This window comes from Polypterus senegalus, chromosome 13, assembly GCF_016835505.1.
Source record: "Polypterus senegalus isolate Bchr_013 chromosome 13, ASM1683550v1, whole genome shotgun sequence".
Taxonomy (NCBI): domain Eukaryota; kingdom Metazoa; phylum Chordata; class Cladistia; order Polypteriformes; family Polypteridae; genus Polypterus; species Polypterus senegalus.
Window position 1 is genome coordinate 951,056 of NC_053166.1, and position 23,546 is coordinate 974,601.

Consider the following 23,546-nt stretch of genomic DNA (forward strand, 5'->3'; position numbering starts at 1 on the left):
CTTGCTTGCCACTCCCTGGTACCTACCTCTGCCGCCTGCCGGTGGTCATCCTCGTTGTCCAGGATCTTGACATCCACCCCCACGCAGCGCAGGTAGCGGCCTAGACCTTGTAGCATGTTGTCACAGACGACCCGAAACTCGCCCGGGCACAATGGCTCATTGGATGCCAGCTGAGGGCTTGGCACAGGGGGCTGTAAAGGGAGAGACCACGAGAAAGCAGTGAGATGGCTTACTTCAGCTCTGGAAGAATCGGTCCTTATCATGAAAGGCACTATAGATATAGATATATATATATATATACAGTAAAGAGGCTGGTCTGCACCAAGTCTTTAATGGTAAAGGGGGCCAAAGGTTTTATCACCTTTGGACCTTCAACTACTTCTTCTTTCGGCTGCACCTGTTAGGGGTCACCACAGCAGATCATCTGTTACCATCTCTTCCTGTCCTCATCATCTTGCTCTGTCCATAAACCTTCTCTTAGGCCTTTCTCTTCTCCTCTTACCTGGCAGCTCTATCCTTAGCACCCTTCTCCCAGTATACCCAGCATCTCTCCTCTACACATCTCACCTCACTAGCTTTGTCTCCCACTTGTCCCACCTGAGCTGACCCTCTAATGTCCTCATTTCTAATCCTGACCATCCTCGTCACACCCAATGCAAATCTTAGCATCTTTAACTCTACCACCTCCAGCTCTCGTCTCCTGTGCCACACTCTCCAGCCCATATAACACAGCTGGTCTCACTATCATCTTGTAGACCTTCCCTGTCAACCTTGCCGAAACCCGTCTGTCACAAATCACTCCTGACACTCTTCTCCAGCCACTCCATCTCTTCTTCACCTCTCCTCCACACTCCCCATTACTCCCAAGTATTTAACCTCATTAACTTTCGCCAACTCAACTCCCCTCATCCTCACCAGTCAACTAACCTCCCTTTCTCGTTCACACACATGTATTCTGTCCTGGTGGTCCCACAGACCTTCATTCTTCTCCTCTCATATCTCCACCTCTCCAGGGTCTCCTTGACCAGCTCCCTGCTCTCACTACAGATCACAATGTCATCAGCTAACATCACAGTCCACGGGGACTCCTGTCTAATATCATCTGTCAACTTGTCCATCACCACTTGAAATAAGAAAGGGCTGAGACCCAATCCCCGATGTAAGCCCACCTCCACCTTAAACAGATTTAGGAGTCGTAGTGGACTCTGAGCTATCAACTTCCTGACAGTGTTCAGAAGCCATTAAGAAGGCTAAGAGAATGTCAGGTTATATAGCGCCTTGACGTGTGGAGTACAAGTCACAGGAGGTTCTGCTCAGGCTTTATAACACACTGGTGAGGCTTCATATGGAGTCCTGTGTGCAGCTACAAAAGGACATAACAGCACTAGAGAAGGTCCAGAGGAGAACAACTCGGGCTGAGTGCAGGGTGACAGGGGAAAATATTAAAAGAGCTGATGTTTTACAGAGATGAAGAGGAGACAGGAGTGAAGTGAGTGAAATGATGAAGGGAATTAGTCCAATAGATCAAGATGGTGACTTTAAAATGAGATGAATTCGAAAGTCCACCGCATGGGAAGAATTCAGGAGTCGCAGTGGACTCTAAGCTATCGACTTCCAGACAGTGTGCAGAGGCCATTAAGAAGGCTAACACAATGTCAGGTTATATAGCGCCTTGATGTGCGGAGTACGAGTCACAGGAGGTTCTGCTCAGGCTTTATAACACACTGGTGAGGCTTCATCTGGAGTCCTGGGTGCAGTTTTGGTCTCCAGACTACATAAAGGACACAGCAGCACAAGAGAAGGTCCAGAAAAAGGTGATGAGGCTGAGTCCAGGGCTACAGGGGATGAGTTATGATGAAAGATTAAAAGAGCTGAGCCTTTACAGTTTAAGAAGAGGGAGATTAAGAGGTGACCTGATTGAAGTGTTTAAAATTATGAAGGGAATTAGTACAGTGGATCGAGACGGTGACATTAAAATGAGTTCATCAAGAACAAGGGGACACATTTGGAAACTTGCTAAGCGTAAATGTCATACAAACATTAGGAGGTTTTTCTTTACACAGAGAACGAGAGACACTTGGAATAAGCGACCAAGTAGTGTGGTAGACAGTAAGACGTTAGGACTTTCAGAACTCGACTTGATGGTTTTTTTGGAAGAAAGGACTGGCGAGCTTTGTGGGGCTGAATGGCCCGTTCTCGTCCAGAGTGTTCTAATGCTCTAATATCCGTCAGTCCTCCCACAGACCCCACTGCTGTCGCACTGCCCTCGTTCATATCCTGTCCTGCTCTCACATACTTCTCTGCCACTCCCAACTTCCTCATTCAATACCAGAGCTCCTCTCTGGTCACCCTGTCATTTGCTTTCTCCAGGTCCACAAAGACACAAGGCGACTCCTGCTGGCCTTCTCTCTACTTCTCCATCGAGACCCTGTGGTGTTATGGGTCCACAGCTCGTTGAGAAAAGGCCATTCATTTTAAATAGATAATCACCGCACCCGAGGCGGCTTCGTGAGGGGGCGTTGTTGTAGCGAGCCGCGGGCAGTCGTCGATGTGGGCGTTTCTCACCGTGTGCACAGGTGAGGAACTGCCCACATTTGTGATTGCTCCCGTGGCTAATGCTACAGCTGTGATGGCCCCTCACGTTTTAAAAAAGAGGCGCGAGTCGGTGTGGAGGGATGAAAATAAGAACGAGATGAGAAAAGGAAAGAAACGTTCGGTGTAAAAAAAAAAGAAATGGAGAGAGAAAAAAAGGAAAGGAGAGGACGGAGGTTACCGGGAGCAGGAGAGGAAGCAGGCGGTGCGTGAGTGTGGTGAGCGCGCGATCGAGCGCTCGTGGGCAGCTGCGAGGAAGCTGGGTGTTAGGCCGACACCCAGGTGTTTGAGTTGAGGTTGCTCCCGCTGAGCGACCATGTAGCGGGAGTGATCAGGTGAAAGCGACGGGCCGCAGAGAAGCCGCGGAAAGGCAGCGGAAGTCGGGAGGCTTGGTGGTGGAGTCCCCAATGTGAGCGTCCTGGTCATTGGTGGACATCAAGTCTCGGGGACTGGGATGAGTGCCAGACCGAAGCCAGGGATCGGGAGGTCTCCAATCTCGGGGGTGTTGTAGGAGGGCAGCTGCAGAGAGCGTCTTGCCTGCTGCTTGGCCCAAATGGGATAAGCAGGTGAGATGCTAACAGAAGAGCACCGGATTTGTTGTTGGTTTTTAAGACTGCTTCCTAAAGAAGATTTTAACCTCTCGTTTTTAAGGATGTGTTTTTTTTCTATTTATTGATTTTTAACCTCCACGTGTTCTTTTTATGGATTATTTATTTAATGAAGAACTGTGAAGAACTGCACTATTTATTTGAACACTGTTGTTGTTGGTTTTTAATAAAAGCACTTTGGCACTTTCTACCTTCCCCTTGCTCAGTAATTTGCCTCCATTGACTAGCTCACTTGGCAACATTATTGACGGTGTTGGGTTCAAGGGTTCCCAAACAGCCAAGGGAGCGTGGAGCCAGAACTCACATCGTCACAGACCCTCAGAGCAAACATCACATCTCCAGTGGTTTTTCCTGACCTGACCCCACATTTCTGCTTGCTGATCATCACCTCCCTTCTTAACCAAAGCTTCCACTACTCTTTCCCATAACTTCATGCTGTGGCTCATCAACTTTATCCTTGACAACCTTCAAAACAATGTGAGAAACCACCTGAGCGTTGACAGTGAAAGGCGCTATATAGAGCATGGCAGCTTACTTAAATGTATACAAACAGTGCCCCTCAGAATGCTAATCGGTAGAATTACTGCACAGCTCTATAGATGGAGTTTACCAAGAAAGGTATGGTAGGAATAAGCCTTCAATATTTAAAAATAAATAAATACATAAAATCCCACCGCTGCCCCCCTCAATGGCCCCGTCGATTAACCTCCTACAATTCAGCCCAGTGACCACCATGAAAGGCGCTATACAGTTTAAAAGTCTTATTGCTTGTTTGAACTTGGCTCCCCCTACAGCATTAAAAAGTCACCACTGCTTCTTCCCTCGACAGCCCCTTAGAGCCCCCCGGCCTGATGTGAAAAAATTATTTTGAGTAACTGCCTTAATGTTCGCTGTGAAAGGCGATTTATAGATTGAAACTTCAAAGCAGTGACTCGCTGCTTGCAGACCCCAACATTTATGACTCTACTCCAGTATGACATGCATTGTAAAGATGAGCTTCAGTACTTCCTAAAAATCCCACCACTGCCCGACACCCCCCCGCCGCCCCCCAATGGTCCTGCCTGCTATTCTGCCATCATCTATATGCTACACTGATCCATCTCCCACTTGGACAGAGGCAATGGTGCTGTAAGAATGATGTTTCTGGACTTCTCTAGCACCTTTAACACCATCCAACCTCTGCTCCTTAGGGACAAGCTGACTGAGATGGGAGTAGATTCACACCTGGTGGCATCAGTGGACTCTCTTACAGACAGACCTCAGTATGTGCGTCTCGGGAACTGCAGGTCTGACATTGTGGTCAGCAGCACAGGAGCCGCAGGGGACTGGACTTTCTCCGGTCCTGTTCAGCCAACATACATCGGACTTCTAATAAAACTCGGAGTCCTGCCACGTGCAAAAGTTCACTGACGACACTGCTATGGTGGGCTGCATCATGGAGTGGCCAGGAGGAGGAGGAGTATAGGAACCTAATCAAGGACTTTGTTAAATGGTGCGACTCAAACCACCTACACCTGAACACCAGCAAAACCAAGGAGCTGGTGGTGGGTTTTAGGAGGACCAGGCCCCTCATGGACCCTGTGATTATCAGAGGTGACTGTGCAGAAGGTGAAGACCTATACATACCTGGGAGTGCAGCTGGATGATAAACTGGACTGGACTGCCAATACTGATGATCTGTGCAAGAGAGGACAGAGCCGACTATACTTTCTTAGAAGGTTGGCATCCTTCAACATCTGCAATAAGATGCTGCAGATGTTCTACCAGACGGTTGTGGTGAGTGTCCTCTTCTATGCGGTAGGTGTGCTGGGGAGGCAGCATAAAGAAGAGGGACGCCTCACGCCTGGACAAACTGGTGAGGAAGGCAGGCTGTATTGTAGGCACGGAGCTGGACAGTTTGACATCCGTGGCAGAGCGACGGGCGCTGAGCAGACTCCTGTCAATCATGGAGAGTCCACTGAACAGGATCATCTCCAGACAGAGGAGCAGCTTCAGCCACAGACTGCTGTCACCATCCTGCTCCACTGACAGACTGAGGAGACCCCACACTATGTGACTCTTCAATTCCACCGGGGGGGTAAACGTTAACATTATACAAAGTTATTGTCTGTTATACCTGCATTGTTATCACTCTTTAATTTAATATTGTTCTTTATCAGTATGCTGCTGTTGGAGTGTGTGAATTATAAAGTATCTATCTATCTATCTATCTATCTATCTATCCTCCTGCACACCTCAGCTCTGGAAAGCCAGCGCTCATCATGAAAGGCGCTATATAGTGTTATAGTCCTACTGCTCACTTCCACTACTGGTCAGAGGGCACAATAAGCAAATAAAGTGCCTTTCTCTGCCAGCTGTCGAGGTCACCCGACAAAGATGCCAGAACCTAAGTCACTGGGCACATGTGCTAGCCACCTCACCTGCTCAGGGGCACCACTCTGCTTTGGCTTCCTCTTGATGTCCTTCTCCCCCACACTGGGACTGGTAGCAAGTTGGCACAGGCCCTCCATCAACGGGGACTCCTGGGACAGCTTGTGGTACACGTCCAGCAGGCAGTAGGCATCGATGGCTGCAAAGTAGAAAGCACAAAGGTGACCACTTAGACATGAGGGAGGACGAGCAAGAACAAACATGACAGTGATGTTCTGGGACAAAAGCCCAAGGGGACCCGAGGAGGCTCACTCCGCTCACCTGCATAGCGCACCTGTTCGGGCAGCAGGGGGCGCCTCTCCCAGTTGGACAGCTGCTCCGTCTTGTTCAGCCGCTTCCCCAGGACCAACTGCACCAGCAGACTGAGGCCCTTCTCCGGTGGTCCGTCCACCTTGGATGTGGGCTTGCAGGCCCTGTGCTCCGGGGCATGGCTTCTCATGAGCTGGACACAAAGAGGACACCTGTCAGGTTAGACGATCCTAACACCAGGATGAATGGAGAGCAGGAGAAAGGGGGAGCAGGTACAGGGCACCAAACGAATATGTGTGCCAACTGTGTGCCTTCATAGCTGACAGGTCACAGGAACACGGGCACACCCAATCACAAGACTGTGAGACGCTATATGAAGAACCCTGTGTGATGCCCTTGTGGTGACACTGGAGAGGAAAGGCACTATGTAAAGGAGACCCTCTGCCTTGAAACAGGCAGCAACAGAGAAGTGGGCACACATTGGCATCACTGAAGAGACTATAAAGATTTGACCCCACTAAGTTCTATTCATTGATGGGTCACTTGGGCAGCTTTGAGGACTGCAGTGTGCAGTCAGGGCGTCCGCAGGTCACCACAGTTCCCATCGTTTTCTTAGGCTTCGCCCTCTAGTGGTGGTCATGAGCAGAACACATTTGGCGTGAGGCTGCTGTCAGTTCAGTTACTGTGATGGGGTTAGACTGACGAGACTGAGCTGGGCATGAGCTTCATTTATTTGGTATGTTATATATATAGTGCCTTTCCTACTCAGCAGGACTTTAAAGAGCTCACCTAAGTAATCCAAGCCACACAGTGCAATTCTGAAGATGGAGGAGGTTGGGTTCTGGGTTAGGGGTGGAAAAGAAAGGAGTCATGTAAAAATGACTGTGAGAGAGAAGAAGCTGGGCTGTACGGCGCTATATGCATTTAGTGACATACGTGTGCACAGGTGACAGTTCTAGAAGAAGCCAGGCTGTAAGGTGCTGTATACAGTATGTATTTAGTGATATACATTTGCACAGAAAACAGTTCTAGAAGAAGCCAGGCTGCAAGGCACTATATGAATTTAGTGATATACATGTGCACAGGTGACAATTCTAGAAAAAGCCAGGCTGCAAGGCACTATATGCATTTAGTGACATACGTTTACACAGAAAATAGTTCTAAAAGGAGGCAGGCTACAAGGTGCTATATGCATTTAGTGACATATATGTGGACAGATGACAGTTCTAGAAGAAGCCAAGGTGCAAAACACTATATGCATTTAGTGATATACATGTGCACAGGTGACAGTTCTAGAAGAAGCCAGGCTGCAAGGCACTATATGCATTTAGTGACATATATTTACACAGAAAATAGTTCTAGAAGAAGTCAGGCTGCAAGGCGCTATATGCATTTAGTGACGTATGTGTGGACAGATGACAGTTCTAGAAGAAGCCAGGCTGTAAGTTGCTATATATGTATTTAGTGATATACAATTGCACAGAAAACAGTTCTAGAAGAAGCCAAGATGCAAGGCACTATATGCATTTAGTGACATACAGTGGAGGAAATAATTATTTGACCCCTCACTGATTTTGTAAGTTTGTCCAATGACAAAGAAATGAAAAGTCTCAGAACAGTATCATTTCAATGGTAGGTTTATTTCAACAGTGGCAGATTGCACATCAAAAGGAAAATCGAAAAAATAACTTTAAATAAAAGATAGAAATTGATTTGCATTTCATTGAGGGAAATAAGTTTTTGAACCCCTACCAACCATTAAGAGTTCTGGCTCCCACAGAGTGGTTAGACACTTCTACTCAATTAGTCACCCTCATTAAGGACACCTGTCTTAACTAGTCACCTGTATAAAAGACACCTGTCCACAGAATCAATCAATCAAGCAGACTCCACACTCTACAACATGGGAAAGACCAAAGAGCTGTCCAAGGATGTCAGAGACAAAATTGTAGACCTGCACAAGGCTGGAATGGGCTACAAAACCATTAGCAAGAAGCTGGGAGAGAAGGTGACAACTGTTGGTGCGATTGTTCGAAAATGGAAGGAGCACAAAATGACCATCAATCGACCTCGCTCTGTGGCTCCACGCAAGATCTCACCTCGTGGGATGTCAATGGTTCTGAGAAAGGTGAAAAGAATCCTAGAACTACACGGGAGGAGTTAGTTAATGACCTCAAATTAGCAGGGACCACAGTCACCAAGAAAACCATTGGAAACACATTACACCGCAATGGATTAAAATCCTGCAGGGCTCAAGGTCCCCTGCTCAAGAAGGCACATGTGCAGGCCCGTCTGAAGTTTGCCAATGAACACCTGAATGATTCAGAGAGTGACTGGGAGAAGGTGCTGTGGTCTGATGAGACCAAAATAGAGCTCTTTGGCATTAACTCAACTCGCTGTGTTTGGAGGAAGAAAAATGCTGCCTATGACCCCAAAACACCGTCCCCACCGTCAAGCATGGGGGTGGAAACATTTTGCTTTGGGGGTGTTTTTCTGCTAAGGGCACAGGACAACTTAATCGCATTAACGGGAAAATGGACGGAGCCATGTATCGTGAAATCCTGAGCGACAATCTCCTTCCCTCTGCCAGGAAACTGAAAATGGGTCGTGGATGGGTGTTCCAGCACGACAATGACCCAAAACATACAGCAAAGGCAACAAAGGAGTGGCTCAAGAAGAAGCACATTAAGGTCATGGAGTGGCCTAGTCAGTCTCCGGACCTTAATCCAATAGAAAACCTATGGAGGGAGCTCAAGCTCAGAGTAGCACAGAGACAGCCTCGAAACCTTAGGGATTTAGAGATGATCTGCAAAGAGGAGTGGACCAACATTCCTCCTAAAATGTGCGCAAACTTGGTCATCAATTACAAGAAACGTTTGACCTCTGTGCTTGCAAACAAGGGTTTTTCCACTAAGTATTAAGTCCTTTTTTGTTAGAGGGTTCAAAAACTTATTTCCCTCAATGAAATGCAAATCAATTTCTATCTTTTATTTAAAGTTATTTTTCGATTTTCCTTTTGATGTGCAATCTGCCACTGTTGAAATAAACCTACCATTGAAATGATACTGTTCTGAGACTTTTCATTTCTTTGTCATTGGACAAACTTACAAAATCAGTGAGGGGTCAAATAATTATTTCCTCCACTGTATGTGTGGACAAGTGACAGTTCTAGAAGAAGGCAGGCTGCAAGGCACTATATACATTTAGTGATATACATGTGCACAGGTGACAGTTCTAGGAAAAGCCAGGCTGCAAGGCACTATATGCATTTAGTGACATACGCTTACACAGAAAATAGTTCTAGGAGAAGTCAGGCTGCAAGGTGCTATATGCATTTATTGATATACATGTGCACAGGTGACAGTTCTAGAAGGAGGCAGGCTGCAAGGCGCTATATGCATTTAGTGACACAGGTGTGCATAGATGACAGTACTGTACCCTCTTGTGAACTCCAAGGAGGTCCAGCATGCCAGCTGGCTTAATGGGGTCGTCCTGGAGCTCTGGCCACATAGCAGCAAAGGTGCGGAGGTCCCCGTCCAATCCGTAACCTACGTCAATGGAGGAAAAAGAGAAACACACAATCAGGTCAACCGCAGCTCGAGGGAACCAAAACACACACTCATCATTAGTAATGGGGGTCCTGGGGGGCTTACTTTCCACCTCAACAATCCAGTCTATGACTACCTGGACATCTGGTGCTTATCTTGAAGGGCACTATAAAACAAAAAAAAAAAATCCATCCATCACCTCATTGTGAAAGGCGCTATAAAGTGTGAAATTCCTGTCGCTTACTTGAATTTGGCTCCCTAGAGCATTAAAGAGTGGGATCAGCAGCCATTTCCTAGACAGCCTTTCGTGAACCTCTGTCCTGAAACGAAGGCTATTTCAAGAACTACTTTTGAGTTCACGCTGAAAGGCACTATATAAGATTACTGAACCTTTCAAAGCAATAATTTACAGAATGTTCACCCTACAGTCAGCCCCATTATCTGCTGTATACGTAGAGTGTAGCACAAAACGGGCAGGTAGATGTGCCTTAGTATCTTAAGAAATCCTCCTCCATGACCCTGTCCATTGCACAGTTGCGTATTCCAGCTCATCGTGAAAGGCACTATATACAGCTTCAGATGTTTACTGCTCTCTTCAACTGTAATTAGGCTCGCGCTCTCTGGCCTTTCTGGTGGAAGACCTGACATCAACAATTGTGATTCCCTAAGCATAAAGCGCCTGAAGTGAAGGGCGGTGGGATCGGCAAGTGGGAGTTCACAGACCCTCAGGCGGCTGGATGGTTTGCGTTTCCATCTAATTAACCAGATTAAGTCCATTCAATGTAAATGAGTGGGTGTTGCCAAAGTGTCAGGAGTACCAAGTTTGGTGATGCTGGAATCCAGGAAGAGGCTTCGCATGAACCCCACGAGCTGCGCCGTCTGCTCCCCCCGTTCCAGCGCCAGGAGATCCAACAGGTAGACGGCGTCTCGTACCGCCAGCTGGATCAGCGACACCCGCGGTCGGGACACAGAACCAAAGGACGGACGCCATTCCATATCCAGTCCCACCGTCGTGTCGGACTAAAGAGAGAGAGACAAAAAGACAAAAAAAGACCACCAGCATCAACCTGGGGACAGAACCCAAAGGAAGGTTAGGCAGCCCCCCAGTGGGGTAAGACGCAGACCACCCATCACCCCCATAATTCAACTCCGGCCACTGGGACCAAACCTTATCTGGAAAAACGGCCCACAGTAAGTAAAGGGTGGCACAGGGAGATTTCAGATGCACAAATAAACACAAAAGAAAATCCGATTACTGATGAAATGTGTTGTGCAGGATTTGAAAATTAACGATGCTAATCAATACTCACTTCATGCTTTGAAGAAAACATCACCGTACGCAATCTGCCAGCCTGCATGCCAAGAGGAATGCCAGCCAGCGATTTCCACTTCTTCAGTCCAGCAGGACGTGTGCGGTACGCTTGGCTTTTTTAGACGTCCCCACAAATCACAAACCGGAGGCCATGGAACGTCACCCGTTGAGCGAAACGAACGAGCCGTCGATTAGCTGCCAGGCAGGCGGTACACGAAGTGGCCCCGTCCCATTCAAACTGCATGTCCTCTCGATTCTTCAGATGTGCAAAGTTTTGCAGCCTCCCCGCAACAAAATATGCCAAGCGCGGCAACCCACCGATCGGATGTGATTAGTCAGGGCCTGTGACACTGTGCGATGACACCATACATGTCACCTGAGGGCCGCGAAGCTTTTCCTCTGCCCGGTAAACGGAAATTCTGTTTGTTAATCTATCGGTTAAGTCAAAAGCGGGCTTCGTCCGACATCCACAACTTGTTCACGAAGTCGGCGTCCTCGATTACTTTACTGTCGACGCGGCACGTGGTCAAGGGTTTGAGTTCCTGCATGATCTGCAGTTCGCTGGGGTGGAACTTCAACTCTGTGAAGCATTCTGATGCGTGTTGTCACACGGCGCGGCAAGGGGTTCCTCACGATGGCAGCTCGACCCGCCCTCAATATTCTCTGAAGACCACTTGGGGGGACTTCTTTTTTGGTAAGGCTGGACCTTTTTCTTCGAAATGATGCGCCCGTATTGGAATCGCCATCGTGACGTCCTAAATGGTAATGACGCCCAAGTTCCCTTTGTCACCCTGTCACCATTCTTATAAAAGGCTGTCACAGCGGACACTCGCTCGTGGTGCGCCACTCCACCGCTCCCATTATAACTGACAGCAAGGGGCTTCGGAAGGATAGATGGATACTTTATTAATCCCAAGGGGAAATTCACATAATCCAGCAGCAGCATACTGATAAGAACAATATTAAATTAAAAAATGATAACAATGCAGGTATGACAGACAATAACTTTGTGTAATGTTAACGTTTACCCCCCCCCAGGTGACATTGAAGGGTCGCATAGTGTGAGGGAGAAACGATTTCCTCAGTCTGTCAGTAGAGAAACGACCCAAACGACCGTCGACGCCCCCCAGGTTCGCCAACACCAACTTCCAAAATTACCCGTGTCCCTGTGCCACCCTGTATTTACAGCGAAAGGCACTATATGGATTTAAACGTTCAAACCAACAGCTTTCTGAAGGCCCGCCTCTAACATAACTGGAATTACTTATAAGTAGGGCTTACCATGGAACGTACCTCAAGAAATCCCACCGCTGCCTCCCTCAGTGACCCGGCTCATGATCTACACCGTATTTCCAAAAGTATTGGGATGCCTGCCTCACCTTTAGTGACATCCCATTCTTAATATGGAGTCGGCCCACCCTTTGCCCCTCTAACAGCTTCAACTCTTCTGGTGTGCAGCAGTGGGTTTAGGGGAATTTGTGACCAGGAGAGTATTGGTGAGGTCAGACGCGGATGTTGGATGAGAAGGCCTGGCGGTCTCCACTACAATTCATCCCAAAGTTGAGGTCAAGGCTCTGTGCGGCCCACCCCAAAGTCACTCCTCCATTTCTTCACAGTCCCTGCTGTGCCCACTGGTGCAGTGCAGTCATGTTGCCATCCCCAACCTTAAAATTGTCCAATATGGATTTGTATGCTCAAGCCAAACCCAACCCCTGAAAAACCATAAACCCATTTTACACTTGGCCCATTCCCATGGTGATCGCCAAACCAAGACTCGTCCATCAGATTCGTCACTCCAGAGGACACGTCTGCACTGCTCTCGAGTCTATGGTGGGCTTTACACCATGGCATCTGACGCTTTGCATTGCACTCGCCCAGGGAGACCCCATTCATTCCCTGAAGCTCTCCCTCCCCCCCTCTCTCTCTCTACACTGAACTGTTCTGGAGCATTTGGGGGTCTGTAGCTATGGATTCTTGCACACCTCAGCATGTGCTCTGTGGCCTACCGCTTGGTGGCTGAGTCCCTGTTGTTCCCAATGGCCTCCACTAACGGCTGACCGTGGAATATTTAGTCACAAATGGACTTCTTGCACAGATGGGCATCCTATGACGGTGCCAGAGAGCGGCCCATTCCAGTCTGCATGCCGAGGTGCTCGATTTGATACACCAGTGGCCATGGAAGTGATTGGAACACCCGAGTTCAATGATTTTGGATTCTCCAATACTTTGGCAATAGAGGGTACCTGTGAACTTCAGCTCTGGAAAACCAAATGCTCAGTAGGCAGAGCACAAGAGTGTATTAAATTGTATTTTTGGGGGCACACTGTCAAGTCACACGCTGTAAGACTGAGGGGCAACATGCTTTGCCCATAGTGCAGGTGCTCCTGTCAAATCACACAATCCCCCCAACAACCCAACGTCAATCTCACTCACAAATGAGAGGGGGGAGACGCAGACAATGTGTTCAGTGACCAGGGGCAACGATTTAAATGAGCAAAGCACACATCAGAGGTTGTGGTGGGCCCGTCTGGCCAAAAGTCCCAGCCCATGTTTTTGATGCCACTAACTCACTGGATGAGAGTTAAATGATCTGCCAACAGGGGGCACCACGGCTTCACACTGCCAGAAATGACCCTGGGCGCCACGCCACGGACTTCACTTCACACCCACCTTCAGCAGGACCTCCCGACATTCCTCCAGCCGAGTCGCCGTGTCCACTAAGTGCACGTCCCCCAGGGCAATAGGAAGCTGGTAATGGGTGTCCTCACTCATTCCAGTTTGGCGTCCCCAACTGTCCTCCACCTTCAGTACACCGGTGGCCTCTGACCTGAAGGGAAAGACACACACTGGGTGAGCACAGCACGGCAGCCGTCTGCATTGAGCTGCTGACCCCATGGACGGAGGCGCCAAACCACACTTGGTGGGGACGGGGGTCTTTGGGCATTGGCCTCCGAGTTCCCATTTGGAGGAAATGAGGCCAATTAGCCCAAATGTGCAGACCAGGAGAAAAATGAAGTCCATTTGTCAAAGTGAATGCCCACCCTTCTCAGCAGATGGCTTTATTTTTATACATGAAAGAGCAAAGGCTCCGCATGACCCACCGACCCCAAATTCTGGAGACGTCAAAAAAAAAAACAGAAAAAATCTCCAAAAATAATTCCAGGACAAATTCCCTGGCCAAATGGGCATACTGCCTGCCAAGCATCAACCCAGCAGGCTCCGAAGATGGTGGGGCTGGACACATGGAAGAGACCACGGGTAAACCCCCAAATGTCTTGGCTTTAGGGATTCCATTTCACCTGCCAAACCGGCTTGACAAATAAATCAAACGTGTGGCACCACATCACCCAAATGGCACTGCAGTCTGAGGGGGTAGACGAGTGCATGTCAGGTAGGGGGCGCTGCTGTGCACCAGCATAAAGTCGGGAGGACAGAGCCTCCTGCTGGCCATCCCACCTGCAGGTCTCCTCGAATATGCAACAGGGGCTTGACGTTCATGGGACTTTTCTAAAACTGCATTAGTAGACTGGCATCTCATCCAGTGTTGGCTCCTGTACAACAGGGAGAGGGGAACTGGACGGATTACTGAGGCCCCTTGTCCATCCTTCCAGCCAGCCGTTTTCCAAAGCCACTTCAACCTGAGATGAGTTGCAAGAGAAACTGTCATCTATTGGGGCACAAGGCAGGAACAACTGCTGGAGCGGGCACCCGTCCATTACAAAGTGAACACACAGACACACATCAAGGGGGCAATTTAGCATTGCCAATGCACCCAACCTGCACGTCTTTGGACTGTGGGAGGGAACGGAGGGAACCCACCCAGATTCGAGGAAACAGTTCAAATTATGAGGGGCTCCAGTCATTGATGCTGCCTCACCAAGTCACAGATTCAAACCCACTCCGTTCACCACCTGGGTTAAATAGTGACTAAATTGACCTGGTGGAGAGAGTGTGCCCACCGAAGGACTTGCGGCCCATCTAGGACTGGATCTGCATTGCACCAATTCCTGCCAAGACAGACTATGACTCTCCATGACCCCAAACAGAACAGGTGGGTTAATGGAAGAGTCCAGTGGGTAAGAGACGCTAAGAAGGGTGCAAAGGTGTAAATGACGTGAAGAGCTGACACATTCAGCAGCTTCATGAGCTTTAATGGCATCTGAAGTGGGACAAAACCAGCAGCCCTCTCAAATGTGACGCCTCTCTCAAAAGATGCCAGGTGACCCTGCGCTCCCTGTAAAAAAATTCTTTGCAAATAACATCCCTGGCACTGAGCTCAGGGCAAAATCAAATTGTGGATGGCAACCCGCGACAGGGCCAACTCCTATGCAGTGCCAGCTTAAGAGATGCCAACTGGCTTACACAGGAACAAGAAAACTATAATTGGGCAGGGAGTGGGTGGCAGTGCTGAACACTGCGCCAACTTGAAAGAAATTCAAAATCATCAGTGTGCTTGGCAGGAAAGGCGCTATATAAAAAAAAAAAAAAAAAACTGACTGCTTCAGAGCTTTCCATTGTTGCTCCCTGTAGGCTGTAGAGGGCGCCATATAAGAGGGGCTGAATGTCAAAAATCTGCCCTTTAAAGGCACCATAAAAACAAACTCATTTTACATAAATGTATATTATATACATTACAAACATTTCACATTCAAACTGTACAGTATATAATATAAACAGAAATATTTTATATATTACATATATATGTGTGTATACAGTATTTTATATATATATATACACACACAGTTTGTGTATATTTATGTGTGTGTGTACATATAAAATAATATGTATTATTATAAAAAAATATGTATACATACATACACACACCCTTACTTACATATGCTGTGTTATATATAAATACATAAATGCTATGTATTTATATATAACACAGCATATGTAAGTAAGGGTGTGTGTATGTATGTATACATATTTTTTATTTATTTATATATGCACACAAACAAATACATGCATATTATATATATATATATATATATATACAGTATATATACACACTCATAAATAATATGTATGTATATATATATATGTGTGTGTGTTCATATGAGTGTATACAAACACATATTGAACTAAAGTCTCACACAGACAGGCTGGCACAGTGGTGCCCTGTCCAATGTGCATAAATGAAGTGGCAGGTGTTATTTTCTCTATGCCTAGAACTGAGTCCAAGGACAGTGCCAGCTGTGCCAGGTGGTCCACCTACATTACTGGGTGATGACCAAACTGAGCAAAGCGATGCCAGTATGCATGTGGCTCAGTATCTGTGAGCATCACTGAGATGAGCATGGCGGGCGCTATATAAGGCAGGCGGCTCCACTCTGGACTGAAGTGTAACATCTGACCGCGAACACCAGGACGGGTACACAAACAGTGGTGAGGCACTCTAACCTGGCCTGTGCACCCTCCAGAAAGTTGTCCACACCCAGGGGCAGGAGCTCCTTGGGCACAGCGTAGCGAGATGCCCACCGAGCGGCCGTCCTCAGGTCACTGTAGCGCACCAGGAGGTGGATAAGCTGCTGCTGGAGTTCCCGGTCGTCGCCCATGGTGCTCTGAAACACACAAACAGACTCTTCAGATGCCTGGCACTCCTCACGCTAACTCATCGGGGGTTCACTGCTCTGCTGTATAAAGACGGGTTGTTGTGAATTTCGGCACCGTTATCTAAATCCTCTCAGTGCAAGCATCACTGTGTCACTGGGTGGACTATGAAAGGCGCTATACGTGGATGGATTATGTGAGCGATGCTCCTCCTCTACTATGTCATGCTCATAAAATGCAGCACCTCGCTCGTCCTGTCAGAGCACTATAAAGAGTATAAACCAAAGACCATCCCAGGGTGGTAGAACATGCTATCATACTTCTAGAGAATTCTAGGCTGAGAGCGGGTGGCAAGTTGGCAGGTTACAGGACAGGTGACCCCTCGTGTGTTTTACACAAGGACTGTGGCACAGGACTGCAGGGTCATCCTCGGGCCAGAGGGAGTGGACCCTGATGACAGCTTAAGAGCTCCTTCTGGCCAGATGACCAATGCGGAGAGGTGTAAGAGCTCAACTGGCGACCGGCAGAATGACCAGAGAGAAGCTGGTGTGCCCACAGGGGTCCACTCATCAGGGATTCTTATTTATTTCTATGTCTTTCCCTGGATGCTTGCGTTACTCCCGTACTTCATCTTTAAATGTGTTGTTACTTTGGTCAGGGAAGGCCCAAGAGCACCCTTACTGGGTCACAGGTGCCATTACTGGTAGGACCTCAGGCAGTCCTCTGGCAGGGTCCTAATTTTTTTGGGGGACAACTGGTCTTACTGTTGTGACCCACACTTTAAAAGGCACTATATAAATAGGCTGCTGTCCCACCCCACTGACTTTACATATACGTCATGCCGGCCCCCGATGCCCATCCACATATAATGGCCACACCACCTCCAGGCAGGAAGCCCTGGATCTCTGCTTCTCTGTGACATGGCAGGAGAGCCCATCAGCTTATCAAGCCACTGCTGTCCAAGGTCCCAAACAGGGTCTGACCACTGGTGGACATCCAAATGACAAACGGCAGCTGCTGCCTGGCAGATGTGCTGCCAATGAAAGTGCTTGAGATTAGGAATTCTGCCCTCAAGGGGGCACCTTCCACCCTGCCCCACTGCACGGAGCCCGTCATACTGGCTGGGCAGGAATCCGGGCGAGTGACACGACAAGTGAATCAGGTGTGCAGGTGCCAACCAGTCAGCCAGAAACATGATGGGAACACATGATAAGGGGGGAAGGCCATATAAGTTTAAAACGGGCACGGCGGTCACAGAGCACACAGCCTGGCATTAGAGCAACCATCACTAAAAACCATCAAGTATATGGAAGCAGCTCGACTTTGCGTGGCACTCTGTGATCGGCCACTTGCCATACTGAGTTGCACCTACCTGAACGTGGTCCTGCCAGTCCTCCTCAGACATGCTTTTCTAGAAAGAAGAGATAGGCATCAGTGAGAAGGGCAAGTCGCAATCCGCCAATGTGAATTAACCCGCTCAACCAGTCCCCAACGCCCGAATGAGCCAGACAAGTGCCGCCCGCCCGATTTCATCCACTTTGTAGGGGCACAGTAGGAATGTCACATGCCCGTGGGGCATCAGAACGTCTCCTACCGCACCGAAGGCCACTCCAGTGACAAGAATTCATGAAAGACCCAAACTCCCTCTGCCGGTGTCTGCAGCAGTGCCTCCTACAGACTGAGCCTGACATCACCCATAAATACACAAGAGACAAGGCCAGCAGCCGAGTGAAGCCGAGGGTGGAAAGAGTGGAGCCCCCCACTGAGAGAGCCACAGGTCAACATTATATAGTGCCTTTCATAACTAATCAAGCACGATATTACACAGCGCCTTTCAGTTATGCTTAGGTCTACATTTATTATATAATGACCTTTCTATCAATCTGCCTATGCTTGTTATTTATATCGCCTTTCATATCAATCAGCCATACTGCTGAACTAAAAGCACCTGACTGAAACGCATGTACTCTTACACTGGGGGCACGCGAAGAGACCCCCTCAGCCTTCAACTGAATAAATCACAAGATATGCTATGCTGTGCTGTACTTACTATCCATCACCAAATTATATAGCGCCTTTCACAAACATTTTACAGTGCCTACATATCTAACACATGATGGAAGAAATGTACTACTTAATATAAAACAGATTATACATAATAAACGGCAATGCAAAGTTTTTCACAATATTATATAATGCCTTTCATTTTCTATCTATAAAATATTAGCACAACCCTCATATCTAATTCTGTTACCACATTATAAATGGCGCCTTTCATATGTCATCTACCACACTCTTTTATTATATATCTATCATATAGTGCCTTTCACATCTATATTTAAATATTATACTGTGCCTTTCATATCTATCTATTATATAGACCCTCCAAGATGCCCCCTTATCACCTGCACCCAAACCGGCACCTTCACCTTGCGCTCCAACACACACACACACCCCCGCCAGGACCCCCCCCAGCATGTTAAGGGATCTGCACACGCTAGGCTCCTACCTCCACAAAGCGTTTATACATGAGGAAGCTCAGCGATGCCAGGCGTCTCTGGGCCACGACATTTGGGCAAAAGGCTGCAACAAGAGAAGGGGTGCAGGTTAGGAGGTCTCAGAGCACGGCACATTGAGATTCACAAGACCCCGCCCTACTCCCCCAACCCCTTCTACAGATCCAGCCGCTAAAATTCTGTCACCAGTCCTTTGATCTCAAGTGTGTAAGAAAATGAAGAACATCTTCAGCCATTGACATAAAAAGTGCTAAAGGGCGCAAAACAGGATGAGAGCCGCCGAGTGGGAGACTTTCATGGGGCCGGCAGTGTGAAATGACAATCCCCTACCCCCTAACGGGGGAGACACCGGACCATCAGCAGGTCTGCGGCAGGCCCGCTACAATGCTGACCAAACGGTGCCCTCTTCTGGCAAGAGCTGGGAAGCCACTGGAGGTTTGGATGATGAGGTAGCTTGTGGTGGCCAAGCCTCCAATATGCTCTTTAGGGCATGGCAAGGCACTATAAAACACCTTAACAGTCCAAACTGTGCCAGGGTGGTGTGCCTCATACTTACCACAAAAGACGCTATATACTTAAATGTTAATCAGACCCCAAACAATTCATGAAGTATGTGACGTAAGGCAGCAAGAACACAGAAGGGATACCATCAAAGGGTTAAACCAGCAAAGCAATTTATGGCGGAGTGTATCGTGAAAGGCGCTATATAAAGCAGTGCCTTAACAATGCAACAGTTTGTATCAATGCCATCTTAAATGCAAAGTGTGCCAACATGCAGTTACTTCCCACCAGCTTGGTGAGGGATGCCCCTAAATTCACTCCAGTAAAACAATCTGTGTCTGAATTTACCATGAAAGGCGCTATATAGCCTCTCTGCAGTACTTTAATGAAGCACAGTTTACAAGGTGGCGATAATACCAACTGCAATGTGGTGTCTGCCAGGCATCAAGCCTAGTCTGAGATGCCAGCTTGGCGATGGTCATGCCCCCCAAATTCAACTCTAGTACAACACTTTCGGTTGGACTGTATCGTGAAAGGCGCTATATAAAGCTTTTCCACATTGCTTTTAGGGTTTTTGATAATGCCAACTGCCAAGCAATGTGTGTCAACTTGCCAAGTGTGAAATAGAAAAGCACAAAGACAGGGGCCTGCTATTAGCTTGGAGAAGGTCTCGTGTTAGGGGTAACCCCCCCCCCCAAAGAATCCAAGTAAAGCACTTCATGTTGGGGCTATCATGAAAGGCGCTATATGACTCCCTTCTGTAGTGCTTTTAATTATGCACAATAAATTTTGTGATGCCAACACACCACTCTGAGATGAGCCCCAACACCAGATTGAGTGTGAGGGGTGCCCTGGAAACATACTGTGCTGGACCCTTATGGTGAAAGGCGCTATATAATGCCTTTCTTCAGTGCTTTAATTATGCACCATATAATGCAATGCAATGCACAACGCGCCCAAACATGGCCACCTTAGTGAGGGGTCTGCCACCTTGGGGAGGCTAGTGTATGAGGGATGCGCCCAAAGGGTCCTTATTGTGCACATTTCTTGGTACTTTTCAAATTCATGGCTTTATAGAAAGGTGGCCCACTGATTAGTGTTGGGTTCTTACACCCTGGGTTCAAGACCACCCCCAGGTGGTGCCAGGTCCCAGTTCTCACTTGGATGTTCTTCTGATGTATGATTCCTGGTGGCACACATACTGTACTATAGGTGCTCACTGTCAAAAGCGCTATATGAGGTTTCACCAGGTCATTGGCTGCCTGGAAGGGTGAAGGCTTGCCAACTCGTCCTTGGCCAGTTATTAATGAAGCTGCTCTTTATATAGCGCCTTGACAGGAATATCAGAGAGTGAAAGAGTGCCAGCCATAATGCATGGCATGAAACTTCCGTAGTGTGCGAGTATCAGAGAGAGCAGCCACTCTGTCGAGGGCAACTGGCCCACTCACCCACCCATCCACAGCCCGGTCTGTTTTGCTAGCCTACCTTCAGACCTAAGCGCTGCTCCCTTTTTCACTTGTGACAAGTAAAGCGGGACATCCAGGCTGGCATGTAATGTTACCAGTAAAGAGCTCAGTGCCTACTGTAAAGAGAGGCCTCTGGGGATCCAAATCTGAGACGTTCTTCAGTGGGACACCAGAAATCAGAATGCAATTAAGCAAAACAGAGTCAAAGATTTGCATAAAATTCATAAATATGCAAAAATGAAAATCCCGGGTGCTACTCCAGATATTTGGCACTTTTGATGAAGTGAGTGACTTTTAAGGTGAGCGTGTGGCTGTCTGGGCCCCCACCATAGACTGGCACCCACCTTGTACCCGCTATTGCCCCCCATATGAAATGCATGGAGCTGGTTTGGGAATTCCATGTGCTAATAATTCTGCAGGGTGTGATAAAGTGTCCTTTGTCAACCCCTACCATCTTGGATTAGAATAAGGGCACTGCTGTGAGTGGAGTGGCATCTAAAGTAGCCTGGCATCAGGAATTACATCTGCTTGTAAAAACCTTTACTCCAGTACCCCGAAAATTTGGGAGGGCAGTTGACCAACTAGGGTGGACAAATAAGAAAGCTGGGGGGCACGAGGGGAGAATATGCAAAGTGTCCAATGGTGGGGGGTGGATACTAGAGGGCAGCATGGGGGTCTTCTATATTATATATAATATATACAGGAGTGGGCATCGGCTACTGGTTCTTAAAAGAATTAAGATGGCACTCTGAATGGCATGGGCCACTAGATGAAATGCCAGGGCTTCCAGCTACCCCCAACAGTGTGCCAGGCAGTGAACTTGAAGTTGGGAGGTGAGTCAGCTGCTCTGAGAGATACAATGAAAGAAGAAGAGAAGAAGATGGACATAGTAAGGCTGGGAGTGGGACAGCCAGCCTGCCAGCCCCCAGACGTGACCCACTTGTGTAAGGAGGTCCAGAAAGGCAGCAGAGTTTTGTTGTCTGTTCGTTTTTTTTTGTTTTTTTGTTTTTGTCTGCTGCTCCTTCTGTTCATTTTAGACTTGGGGATGGCCGAATAGTGCCCTCTACTGTCAACGATGCGCACACACACATGTCCAAATGCATGACTTACTCTACAAGAATGACCTTTTACTTATAAACTTAATATAACTAATTGACACCCACCTAATCCAAGGGCGCTAGGTGGCTGGAAAGCCAGGAGGGGGCGCCAGTGAGGCTCAAGGCCAGTTTGAAGACTTCATTCAATTCTTCGTCTCCTCTGAAATGTTATTATGTTACATAAACATGTCCGGCAATTGCAAAAAAAGTACCTGTTGTGTCATCCCACACGTACTCCGTGTTTCGGCTGCCATCAACCCGCCACCCGACGAATGACAAACAAAAAGAAAAACGAAAAAAAAACGCCACGGGCGTCTGACCTGCGTCCACCTTGAGGCGCTCCATGAGGCGGAACACCTGCTTCCTCAGCACGCTGGGGTTCAGGCGGCTTGTCCTCAGGGATGAGGAAGGTCCGGGATACTGGCTGCAAGACAAAGACACACACGGTCAAAGGGGGCACCGGGGCTTCAGCTGGCAAAGGAGACCCAAGAGGGATGGCTGCATTACCCCCTCAGTGTAATGTGCTACATAACGGAGACTGCTTGCTTCTCGCAGGACTTCAAAAGCCTTCACCATGAAAGGCACCATGAAGCACTTAGGGACTGCACCTATTATGGAGTCAGCGGACAGCGGCTCCTGAAAATCACAATATGACAGCACTCACCGTGACAACTGCTATATTAACCGAGTGTTTAGGGCATTGCAGGGGTGTTCAGTATGAAAGGCGCTATATTACAGGGTCCAAGGGACAGCAGCAACATCACTTTGATGGACCAACCAAATGACTCTGCCTGCTTTTCACAGCACCTGGTCTGTGCTCTCTACCAAAGGCGCCGCCCGTTTTCTAATATATGATGGCAGGTAGCTGACAACAAAAGGCGCTATATTACACACCACTGAAAAGTAAGGAGCGCCTACACTCGTTACGCACTCCATTCTTTGAAAATAAGCATCTGTGACCACGAGCATCATGATAGTTGATGTAAAATAAATTCTAAAGTCTACAGAACATTTTATGACATAGCGTAAGGTGAAAGGCGCTATATACTGAAATCCATTCACTGCACTCCCTATGCAATGAGAAGTCAAGAAAAATGACACGTTTAATTGGCTAATAATAAACCAATAAATAAAAATGATAAATAAATAAAATAGAAAATAAGTAAAATCAATATTAATAAATTAAACAAAAATAAATAAACAAAAACTAATAAATAAAAAATTAAAATAGAAAATAATTAAAATATTAATAAATAAAAAATAAAATAGGAATAAATAAGAAATGAATAAATTATTTAATAAAATAGAAAATCATCTTCTTTTGGCTGCTCCTGTTGCCACAGCGGATCATCCAACATTGTTGTCTGCATATTGATTTGGCAAAATCTTTATCTTTATTTAAGTAAAATAAATATTAATACATAAAAAATAAATAAATAAAACAAATGTTAATAAATACAAAATTCATTACTAAAATATTAATACATAAAAATATCCATCAATCCATTACATAAAAATAAATAAAATAAAAAGTAAATATATAAAATAAATGTTAATAAATAAAAACTAAATATTACTACATAAAAAGTAAATAAATAAGTAAAATAAATGCTAATAAAAATTAAGTAAATATTAATATATAAAAACAACTGAATACAATATTAATAAATAAAAATA

The 23,546-nt window shown here is 47.1% G+C and overlaps 1 protein-coding gene across 2 annotated transcripts in view; it reads right to left on the reverse strand.

Annotated features, from left to right (window-relative positions):
- The window catches only part of exd3 (exonuclease 3'-5' domain containing 3), a 135,796-nt gene that overhangs the window by 74,502 nt on the left and 37,748 nt on the right, over window positions 1-23,546 (reverse strand). For both annotated transcript variants that reach the window (XM_039774450.1, XM_039774451.1), the window contains exons 7-16: window positions 22,190-22,293; window positions 18,799-18,872; window positions 17,662-17,700; window positions 16,140-16,300; window positions 13,410-13,566; window positions 10,246-10,447; window positions 9,318-9,427; window positions 5,892-6,072; window positions 5,621-5,769; window positions 27-191 (exon numbers count right to left, since the gene is read on the reverse strand). In XM_039774450.1, coding sequence (XP_039630384.1) covers window positions 27-191; window positions 5,621-5,769; window positions 5,892-6,072; window positions 9,318-9,427; window positions 10,246-10,447; window positions 13,410-13,566; window positions 16,140-16,300; window positions 17,662-17,700; window positions 18,799-18,872; window positions 22,190-22,293 — 1,342 coding nt within the window. The remainder of the gene's footprint in view (window positions 1-26; window positions 192-5,620; window positions 5,770-5,891; window positions 6,073-9,317; window positions 9,428-10,245; window positions 10,448-13,409; window positions 13,567-16,139; window positions 16,301-17,661; window positions 17,701-18,798; window positions 18,873-22,189; window positions 22,294-23,546) is intronic.